Raw genomic sequence first — 11,410 nt, 5'->3', positions numbered from 1 at the left:
CCTCTTTTTATCAGCTTAAACTTTTGGATTGAATTGGTTGGTGCATGCAACTTAATATGGTATCAGAGCTAGATGTCTCAAGTTCGAATCCTGGCGGATGCAATTAAATAAAATAATTGCAGCCGACTCCTAATTTTCACGTTTAAGGCCTGAGAGAGCTTGCACGTAAGGGGGAGTGTTGAAGTATAAATGAGTTGCCCACCTCTTTCTATTAGCTTAATCTTTTGGATTGCATGCAACTTAATAAATAATATGGATGGATAAAAGGCTGTAGATTGTCCTTAATAAGAGAAAAACATGTTTCTCCCATTGGCTATTACGGTTTCTATGTTTGCAGCTGCTTTTGTAACATTTGGTCTCATGCCATCATAAAACATGTATGCACGCATACTGCTCTTTTAGTACGTATGAGAACTTTTCGACTCATTTCATTATTGGGAATGGTACCAAAGTAGGTAGAACAGAATTTATATAGCAGTGCAGTGGATATCTAATTGATACCAGTGAAACTGTACATTGGCCATTCATACCTTGGGCAACCACCCATTCTTATTTTGTGCGCGTATGTAATTTGAGAATATCTTCCCTTTCTTTCTCCGCCATGCTCAGTAAAAAGAACTACAGTGTCGTCATTTCTCATTCAACTTTCTATTTAGCTCATAGGCTAATATTGTGCACACATGGTGGAAAAGTTTAGTGAGAATGAAAAAAATGTAGTTAAACGCCTAATGCATTTGCATCAAGTGGTCACTTATGAGTTTATATGACATTAGATAACAACATGTGGTGTTCGCTTGGTAGGCGGAAGAGAAAAGAGATATTTGATTTCTGAGAGCTAAACTTTATAGAAAAGATCATATCATTTAGAAGTATTAAAAATAGTCTAATTACAAAACTAATTGAGAACCTCTGGGCTAATTCGCGTGACGAATCAAATAAAGTATATTAATCCATGATCAGTAGATGGTTACCGTAGCATCACTGTTGCAAATTATGGATTAATTAGGCTCATTAAATTCATTTTACGAATTAGCACCTAGTGAAATTTTTTTAAATAAATTTTATTTAATATTTATAGATGATAAGAGTTTTTTATATGATAGGGTTAAAGTTTAGCCTCTCGAAGGTGCTGGTGCGTGATGAACCCAGCGAAGACAAAATGCGCTAAAGGTCGCCGCCGGAAAATCCCCAGGCTGCCCCTGGAAGCCCGCACGCAAACGGCAGCAAAACCCCCCACCAGCTCGTCCATATTCCCCACTCTCGCTCACTTTGTACTCTCGGCGGAAAACCCCACCGACCGGCGATGGCCGCGGCGAAACCCCATTTCCTGCCGCACGCCGCCTTCGCCACGGCCTCCTCCTCCTCCTCCCGCTCCCCCTCCGCCGCCGCAGATGCCGAGGCCGGCCTCGCCGTCTTCCGCCTCCTCCTACCGCCGTCCTTCTCCGACGCCGACACCATGCGCCTCTACGCCGCCGTCAACCCACTGCGCCGCCGCACCGCCGCGCTGCAGGTCCGCGTCGAGCCCCTCGACCCCGCCGCCGCGGGAGGCCGCGTCGTCGCCGCCGTCCTCGGCCCTGCCGCAACCGTCCGCCGCGCCGAGGCCTCCTCCTCGTCCGCGGAGCCCCTCGTGCTCTCGCCCGCGCAGGAGGCGCTCTTCGCTGTGCTCGACGCCGAGGGGGCGCTCTACTGCGCCGACCAGGAGGGGCCCCGCGGCGGGAAGGGCGGCGGCCCGTCCGGGTGCGCCACGTGCCTGCTCCTCGTGGACGCCGACCGGCTCCAGGCGGCGACCGCCGGCGGGGGCGTCCTGGGGAGGATCGCCCTGGAGGCCGGCGCCTACGTGCGCGTCGTGCCGTGGGAGGAGGCCGCGCCGCAGCCGCAGGGGCAGCCGCCCGAGGAGGTCGTGGAGGTATATCACCGATCTCTCTTCTACGATTTATTTAAGCTGGTAGCTCTTGATGCTTCCCTCAATTGCTATTGTGCTCCGTGCATTGCAATGCCTCCCTTTTATTGTGGGAGATGTGTGGGTTACGTACGGGACGTGAGCTCACGCGTGCGACCTAGTGCAGTGTCATGGGGATTTTAAAATGTTTCAACAGCTTTGTTTTACATGAAGGGAGAGGGGAGACATAGCTGTAACATAGACATGTGCACCTTGTTTAAAGCTGTAGCTTGCTCTTTGCTTTCGTACAAGTAGGAACTGTTGTTTGCTGTGCAACACAATGAACTTTGTGGGATGATCTGCTGATAATTGCAAGATGTGAAGCCATGGAATTGATTTATCAAACAAAGCGCATGTATGGTGTGCACAGATGCTAGCTATGCTCATGAGCTTCTTTTGTGAGATGTCCATTTTTCCTAGTGTGATTTCATTTTCATGATCTTGATCCATTTTGTTCTCATTGCATGGTTTCTTATATGTTGTTTGGTTATGTATTCTTTCATCTTATCACCTGGAATTACAGCACGAGTCCATTTCTATATTTGTTTCAATTTTGCCAGAAAAAGGTATGGACCAACTAGAAGGCTAGCTAGTATAGGTTTGTAGAATCTAGGACAATGAATCACATAGATAAGGAGCAGCCTGCTCTTGCTTCACCTAAAAACACTGTAGCACTGAGTAAATCCATTTGGCTTCTGGTTCTTTTGCTGCAAAACGAACTAAATGTAAAATGGTTAGGCACATTATCAGGGATTCCTGCAATGACCTGGTCTGTGCATAATATCATCTGACTCTTCTGAGAAAAGAATTATTGTTGTGATTTGCTACTCTACAGGCTTAGTTAGTGTCTTGTTTCTGTTTACTTTTCAGATAACTGGAGATAGGACTGCTGTAAGGAAAGCTCTAGTTGCTTTGTCTAGCTGTCTTCAAGGTGATCAGCCAGTTGACGGCTCAACAACTTCTGTTAACAAAGAAGGTTCAATGCTCCCATGGGCATCTTCAGAAGTGCCTGAGCCTAATGTGGGAATATTGTTCTCGGAGGCATCCACAGAGTTTGCACAAGGCAGTGTCCCTAAGGCTGATTGTCCAGAATGTAATACAGGACATGTTCAAAGCAAAGGTCTTCAGCAAGTTTCATTCAGACTTCTCTTGCCTACCTATCTTGCTGGAGGTTTGATTGGCAAGAAAGGCTTGATTATCAAAGGTATTGAAGAGGAAACTGGTGCTTGTGTTGATGTTGGTGCTCCTGTTACTGGTTGCAGGGAGCGTGTGATAACAATTTGTGCCCTAGAGGTTTGTTTTTGAACACTAAAAGTTCCTTTTACCATTACTATTTTCTCGTTTAGAGCCATGTTTAACTGTTTGGTAGATAAGATAAAATAACAGTTTTTGCAATGATGAAGTGTCTGTTGTACATTTCTCTATGAATCTAGAAACTTTGTTTTGCTTGTATTATACTTCTCGTAAATCATATTGTACATTTCATTAACTGTACATATTTGATTTTGGTTCCTTGCAGAGCCCAGACTCGGAATATCATATAGTGCAAAGCGCACTACTGCTCGTATTTGACAGAATGATGGAGTTGGAAAGCAACACGCGCTCTACATTTGAGAAGACATCTCAATTCTCGGCCAGGGCCCTTGTGCTCAAAAACCAATGTGATTGTTTAGTTGGTTTGGGGGGTTCTATAATCAAGGAAATGGTGAATGCAACAGGAGCAAGAATTCAAATATTGAATGATACAGATGTTCCTGAATGTGCCTCAAGCTTTGAACTAGTTGTACAGGTAAGCTTTTTTTTTTTTCTGAAACAAAAGCAAAATAAATATATGCAGCTTTGTAGTGCTTGTTTCTTCTGTGCCTTGTAATTCATTGAATTATGAACAAATAGCAGCTATTGTTAATGAACTCAACCTTTTGATTATCTGCTTTGCTCATTTGGTTTTTCTGGCACGTAGTTTGCAAACGGAATGCTGACATGTTTAAAATTTCATAAATTCGTAATTTGCACGTTGTGATTTGTTTCTCCGTACAATGAATATGATATGTAAATAAACTTCTTTTGGACAACCAGACTATAAGAACAATACAATGCAGTAGTTCTTGACTGTTATTGGTGTTTATGTTTGACATGGGCAAGATCTAAGTTTTCCATGAGTACTTGGTTGCGACCCCCCCCCCCCCCCCTTCTCAACTCATGATCTAGGCTGATTTGTGATTCTGCTTTGCTGCTGATATGTGTTGGACACCTTTGTACTTTTTGAGATTTATCTTTGCACCCTACAGATCACTGGGGAGCTAATGAATGTCAGGCATGCTTTATGCCTTGTTTGCTGGAAACTGCGTAATCATGTTTTCTGCTCCAATGGAACCGACTACAACAATGGATATATTCCCTCCTCAGGTATTGCTGAATCAAATGCAATCAGCCAGGCAAATATTTATTCAACAAGCCAATATTCAATGGACAATGCCCATAAGGTTGATCATGAACCCTCTCTCAGTTACGGAATGGACTCTGTGGATAAGACTTTCAGTTCCCTAGAGCTCAGTTCTTCAGAAATTCAGGTTACGTTTTAATAAAACTTTATTATATGCTTATCCATATTTGACTATTGCACCATATTGAAATTTCTCTTCTGTCTGGATTTGCTATATGCATGTCTATGCTTCCTGTTTAGTTGGTTGCAATTATTGTGAGTGGAAATATAGGGGATGCGGGGTTATCGAGTTTCTTGTTTGGTTCCTGAAGCTTGGGAGTTCAGGTGTGATGGGGATTGGAAGTTAGAAGATCCAACTCCAACCATTTTAAAACTCATGGGAAGGCTGGTTATTGTAGGGATTTGCTATTCAAATAAAGATGAATAATTCTTAGCCCTTCAGGGAAACTTATGCTTGCTAATTTTTTGAACTACGAATCAGATTTCCTATAATTTCCCAACTCTTTTGTCAAACAAAGTTTGAGATTAGAATTGTATACCATGGCTAGTTCCACCAGGAACTCCTGTTTTGAACTCCTGTTCCCCATATCAATTCAGGGTATGTGTTTATCTTCCATGGAAAAAGCAATGCCCAATGCCTCTCTTAGATGTACATGTCGTAGTTAGCTTCTTCTTTATCCCTTCTTTTCATATGCACACACCTGTATACAGTATACCTGCTCATTTGGGCCTTGGAATGGAATCTGACCTGCACGTTGACGATGACAGCATCATTACATAGCTTTGATCCTCACTGACAGGCAAATACATGTTGGACATATTCTCATATTTTAATCTTTCTGTTGCATGATAAATCTCCATTTTTTTTTTCATATTATGACTTCTCTTCATCCTTATGGCAACCTGATTGTTTCACTATTTCTTCTTGAATCTATAAAACTGAAGCTAAATCAGTGTGAACTCAACCACTTGTCACACAGTATGCCAAGTCAACCTAACTAATCTGGCCAACAGCAAGTCTGATTGGTAGCTGTGTTAAATTGATATGCTATTGTAGCTCCAACTTCAGTTCTGATTGATATACAATTTATATTTTCATTCCCTTGACATCTCCTGAAGTAGTGGAAAGGTGTGGTTGGGTGGGTACTTTTATGGTATATTCATTTACAGCGGTGATGATACATGGAAACTACTTACGTGGGAAGTGATAACATGTTACATGTGTGATCTATCAGATCAAATGCCCTTTTAAAGCCTTTCCCTCTCAAAATAATCATTATTTGTTTCTGAAGAAGACATTTGAAAATCTCACGCAGTTATGCGACAAAGCTTATACTTTCTGTTTCTTCAATGCTACTAGAGCTCTCCTTTCACTTGGCATGATTATACTCTACTGTATGAGTTATTTGTATTTTTGTATTGGTCTCCAGCTATGTTCATATTCACTAATTTTTGTGGCATTACTGAAAAAATATTTGATAGCAGAAACATGATAACTGGAATGCTGCCATGATCGACAATTCAGATAATGGGATTCAGAAACCTACTGAGCCGAATGACATTGTAGTCAACAATTTGAATCATGGAATTATATTTCCAGAGGAAAACAATCTTGCGAGGTATAGTGTTACCTTTGTTGTTTGTTCTCTACTTATACAGTACTGTGCTATTACCTCTGTGGCGCGCTACATCTGCGCCCGGGTGTAGTGAAAAATGAGCAAGGGTCTTCGCATTCCTCTCGACGGGTGCGAAGGGTAAGGAAGCTAGCCGAGCCAACTAAGATTCGTCTAGGTAGTTGGAACGTAGGGTCTCTAACAGGTAAGTTAAGAGAGCTAGTCGATGTAGCAATTAGGAGGCGTGTAAATATTCTATGCGTGCAGGAGACTAAATGGAAGGGCCAGAAGGCGAAGGAAGTGGAGGGTTCTGGCTTCAAGCTTTGGTACACGGGGACAACCTCGGGTAGGAATGGTGTAGGCATCTTGATCGATAAGAGCCTTAAGGATGGAGTTGTAGATGTTAGGAGGCAAGGCGACCGGATTATCCTAGTGCGGTTGGTTATTGGAGATTTGGCTCTGAATGTGATCAGTGCCTATGCCCCTCAGGTAGGTCTTAGTGAGAGCTCCAAGAGTCAGTTCTGGGAAGATCTTGATAGCATGGTTAGTACCGTGCCTATCAGTGAGAAGCTCTTCATAGGAGGAGACCTCAATGGCCATGTGGGTGCGACTAATGTAGGATATGAGCGAGTACACGGGGGTTTCGGGTATGGTAGTAGGAACGAGGGGGGGGAGGATGTTTTGAATTTTGCGTTGGCCTACGACCTGCTGTTAGCGAATACCCTCTTTAGAAAGAGGGAGTCCCATCTAGTGACCTTCCATAGTGGACAATACTCGAGCCAAATCGATTTTATCCTTGCTAGGAGAGAGGATAGACGTGCCTGCTTAGATTGTAAGGTGATACCTGGGGAGTGTGTTGTCCCCCAACACAAGCTTGTGGTGGCGGATTTTCGTTTTCGGGTATGTGCCCACCGGGACAAACGTGCCAAGATTGCGAGAACGAAGTGGTGGAAGTTTAGAGGGGAAGAGGCTCAGACGTTTAAGGAGAGGATGCTAGGCGAGGGGCCTTGGGAAGAAGGAGCAGATGTAGATGATATGTGGCTAAAGATGGCGATATGTGTTCGGAAGGTGGCCTCAGAAGTGTTTGGTGTGAGTAGGGGAGGCAAGCAGGAAGTGAAAGAGACTTGGTGGTGGAATGACGAGGTGCAAAGGGCTATTAAGGAGAAGAAGGAGTGTTTCAAACGCCTTCACCTCGACAAGAGCGCAACCAACATCGAGGGATATAGATTAGCGAAAAGGTCTGCAAAGCGAGCTGTAAGTGTAGCGAAAGGTCAGGCTTTTGATGATCTGTATCAACGGCTAGGTACGAAGGAAGGAGAGAAGGACATTTATAGGATAGCTAGGACCCGCGAGAGGAAGACAAGGGACATAAACCAAATCAAATGCATCAAGGATGGGACAGATCGACTTCTGGTGAAGGATGAGGAGATCAAGGACAGATGGCGAGAATACTTCGACAAGTTGTTTAATGGGGAAAATGAGGGTCCTACCTTCGAGTTGGACGACTCATTTGATGATACCAACAGACGCTTTGTGAGGAGGATTCAGGAGGCAGAGATCGGGGAGGCTTTGAAGAGGATGAAGGGAGGTAAAGCGATGGGTCCCGATGGCATCCCCATTGAGGTGTGGAGATGCCTGGGCGAGAGGGCGGTAGTATGGTTAACTAAGCTTTTTAACCTAATTTTCCAGTCAAACAAGATGCCGGAGGAATGGAGGAGAAGTATATTAGTACCGATCTTCAAGAATAAGGGAGATGTTCAAAGTTGTACTAACTACCGGGGGATTAAGCTGATGAGCCATACGATGAAACTTTGGGAGAGGGTTATCGAGCATCGCCTAAGAGGATTGACAAGGGTGACCCAAAACCAGTTTGGGTTCATGCCTGGGAGGTCGACCATGGAGGCGATTTTCTTAGTACGACAGTTGATGGAGAGATATAGAGAGGAGAAGAAGGACTTACACATGGTCTTTATTGACCTAGAGAAGGCGTATGATAAAGTACCGAGAGACGTCATGTGGTGGGCCTTGGAAAAACACAAAGTTCCAACTAAGTATATTACCCTCATCAAGGATATGTACAAGGATGCGATGACTTGTGTTCGAACATGTGATGGCGATACCAGTGACTTTCCAATTAAAATTGGACTACATCAGGGGTCAGCATTGAGCCCTTATCTATTTGCTTTGGTGATGGATGAGGTCACAAGGGACATACAGGGTGATATCCCTTGGTGTATGCTCTTTGCTGATGATGTGGTGCTAGTTGATGAGAGTAGGGTAGGGGTTAATATGAAATTAGAGCTGTGGAGACACACGTTAGAGTCGAAGGGGTTCAGACTGAGTAGGACCAAGACCGAGTATATGACGTGCGACTTTAGCCCGACTAGGCATGAGGATGGGGACGTTAGCCTCGAAGGTCAAGTGGTGGCCAAGAAGGATACTTTCCGGTATCTAGGATCAATGCTTCAGAAAGATGGAGACATTGATGAAGATGTTAGACATAGAATTTCAGCCGGGTGGTTGAAGTGGCGGCAGGCTTCGGGCGTCCTCTGTGACAAGAAGGTGCCACAGAGGCTAAAAGGTAAGTTCTATAGGACGGCGATTCGCCCAGCGATGCTATACGGTGCTGAATGTTGGCCTACAAAAAGGCGACATGTTCAGCAACTGAGTGTAGCAGAGATGCGTATGCTGCGTTGGTTCTGCGGGCATACAAGAAGGGACAGAATCCGGAACGAAGAGATTCGAGATAGGGTCGGGGTGGCACCTATCGATGAGAAGTTGATTCAACATCGGTTGAGATGGTTTGGACATGTACAACGGAGGCCTCCCGAGGCGCCGGTGCGTAGTGGAGTTTTAAAGCGGGGCGATAATGTAAAGAGAGGTAGAGGTAGACCTAGACTAACTTGGGACGAGACGGTTAAGAGAGACCTTAAGGAGTGGAATATCGCTAAGGAATTAGCTATGGATAGAAGCGCTTGGAGATTAGCAATTAATGTACCTGAACCGTGACCTTTGTTACTTTTTCTTTAACCCCTAAGTCTTCCTTTGGCTTGTGCACTTTTTGTGTTTCTTATTCTTGTTTTCTGTGGGTTTCATCTCTAGCCTACCCCAACTTGCTTGGGACAAAAGGCTAAGTTGTTGTTGTTGTTGTATTGATATTTGCAAGGAATTATGATTACTTTATGACAGGAATGATATTGGTACTTCGCTTTTAAATCAAAATCAATAATGTATTCTATGCATCAATGTATTACGTTTAGAGATTGATATCTGCACTATTCTTGTTTGTGTTCTTGTAACCACAAAGTACTTTTCCTGTTTAGATATTTGTTACCTAGAAGAAAATTGTGTCTCAGGAAACAAATTTAATAGTAATAGCATCTAGATTTCCAGACATGCAGAGCTGTACTTGTTTCTGTTATTCTACTCACAAAGTGGTGTTTCAACTTTAGCATTTGAGTGTAATATCTATGTAATAAACAAGTATTCTTCTGTATTTACCAGTATGATGGATACACCGTACATTTTTCCTGAAGTTTTGTTCTCAATGCACTGATAATTCTTCAATCATAAAAATCTTTACTTCTCTTCATGATTTTCTACTCTAGCATATGTACATTGATTATTACAATCAGAAGTGATCAACAAACCAGAGGTTGCTTCAACTTCCAAAAGTTTCTCTATATCTGGATTGTTTTATTGCACCATTTGCTTTGCCCATTATCAACACGGGCGAGTTGATGATTATTTTTGACGGCTAGTAACTTTTAGTAACTTGGTGATTCTGGTTTCAGGGAAGTTCAGCATGCTGCGATAACAAGAATCACATATGAAACTGCTGTTTCTGGGAGCATCCTAAATCTTGTCTATGGAGATGGAAACAACCTGGCCCAGCTTACAGAGGTCTTCCTGTGTGACTTTTTTAACCTTATATGTTTGTTATGATTGCATTATATTCGACTCAGAGATTTATGTTAAACCTTCATTGACACTTTTGAACTTTGTACGTTGAGTTATAAAAAAAATCAGATGATTTCAAGATGAAGAAAGACAATACAAAATTCAGAGATTTATAGTTGAGCCTCTTGATCATGGTTTTTTTCTTTTCTGAAGAATATGCCTTGGCATTAATATTACCAGTATTTTTTCGTTTCAATTTGTTGAACCACGAAGTGCATTGGGCTCTCCTTGATTTACAAAATTTGACCCATGAATAGAAAACTACTTACATTGCTGTTACTAGCAGTTCATAACTGATTCTTTAAAATATGGTTGGTACTTCAGTCTATTCGATTTTATACCTATTTCTTGCATCTCTGTGCTGTCTGTTCCATTATCTGATTTTGGTTTCTTATTGTTGTTTTGGAAGTTATAAAACCACTAAATTCTCTACTCTTTGTAATCCGCATATAGTTTACCATCCTAACCATTGTTTTTTGAATTTCGTAACATTTGTACTGTCCATGTGAATTCAGATCTCTGGTGCAGACATTGCCGTCTACGACCCACCTTCTGAGGGGAATGAAGCTATGATCGTGGTATCTGGACCGCCAGATCATGCACAGTCCGCTCAGCGCATGCTCGTTGAGTTGATCCTACAGGGACAATGATGAGCGACTGGAACGACCGCCAGCAGACCTTCGCGATGTCTCTTGATTGGGTGCGATAGCTAACGTTGATGGGAAATAGTAGTTCCAGACGTACACATTGCTGTTTTCCAGTGTATGGCGAGTGGTGTATACAACGATGGTGGAGAGGCAGACTGTTTTTTGTTGGGCAACTGATGTTACGATTGGAATTTGGAAAGCGTATTTAACTATTTGTCTCTGCATCTGCATTGAGAGTTTAGACCATTGCAATCAGATATGGACCCCTTTATATGTAGAAACAGTGTGCCACCTGATAAGATATCCATGTGTCCTCTGAGCAGGTTCCAGCTGCACAGATGTTACGAATGGAATAATTCTGCGGGAACCCATTTTTGGCAAGAGCATCTGCCGTGCTGCTCGATGCTTAGTTTTTTTGACTAAGGGCCTATTATCCGGGACTAAAACTTTAGACCCCATCGCATGGAATCGAACAATTACATAAATGAAGGTTAATAGGCTAACTATCAATTACATAAATGAAGGTTAATTCATGAGATTCAGAGAGGCGTGCATTCTTGTCATGCATGATACACGTCAGTGTTAATATACCGTTGCATCTCTTGAGCAGGGATGCCACCGTTGATCCAAATGCGTGCCCGTCCCGTGAGATGTAGAGATACAGATCGAAGTGGCGAGGAAGTTTCATGTGTTCCATCAGTATCTTGTGGCCCAGTGCATCCTGCGTCATCAAACAACAAGAGAAATGATCAATCTACAGAATCAAAAAGGAGTTATGTTTTACAAAATAAGTTTATGGCATGGACTG

The 11,410-nt window shown here is 43.0% G+C and overlaps 1 protein-coding gene across 2 annotated transcripts; it reads left to right on the top strand.

Moving 5' to 3' along the window:
- The first annotated feature begins 1,294 nt into the window (after positions 1-1,294).
- Positions 1,295-10,826, top strand: LOC112889857 (KH domain-containing protein HEN4-like). Of its 2 annotated transcripts, XM_025956638.1 has the most exons (7): positions 1,295-1,906; positions 2,810-3,232; positions 3,459-3,728; positions 4,228-4,509; positions 5,868-6,001; positions 9,790-9,898; positions 10,471-10,826. In XM_025956638.1, the coding sequence occupies exons 1-7, from the start codon at positions 1,304-1,306 to the stop codon at positions 10,603-10,605; spliced, it is 1,956 nt and encodes a 651-aa protein (XP_025812423.1). In that variant the 5' UTR covers positions 1,295-1,303; the 3' UTR covers positions 10,606-10,826. The 2 variants fall into 2 exon arrangements, 1 of the variants encoding a protein (XP_025812423.1); XR_003228215.1 differs by lacking the exon at positions 5,868-6,001.
- Positions 10,827-11,410: the final 584 nt, after the last annotated feature.

This window comes from Panicum hallii, chromosome 4, assembly GCF_002211085.1.
Source record: "Panicum hallii strain FIL2 chromosome 4, PHallii_v3.1, whole genome shotgun sequence".
Classification (NCBI taxonomy): domain Eukaryota; kingdom Viridiplantae; phylum Streptophyta; class Magnoliopsida; order Poales; family Poaceae; genus Panicum; species Panicum hallii.
Note: the sequence above shows the minus strand (reverse complement) of the source record. Positions and strands in the feature narration are given on the sequence as shown.

Excerpts from the sequence above, each read along its gene's own strand:
- LOC112889857 (XM_025956638.1), top strand. The coding sequence starts at position 1,304 with ATGGCCGCGGCGAAACCCCATTTCCTGCCGCACGCCGCCTTCGCCACG. Across the intron at positions 4,510-5,867 it reads TCAGTTCTTCAGAAATTCAG|AAACATGATAACTGGAATGC; the intron begins GTTACGTTTTAA and ends ATTTGATAGCAG. Across the intron at positions 6,002-9,789 it reads GAGGAAAACAATCTTGCGAG|GGAAGTTCAGCATGCTGCGA; the intron begins GTATAGTGTTAC and ends TTCTGGTTTCAG.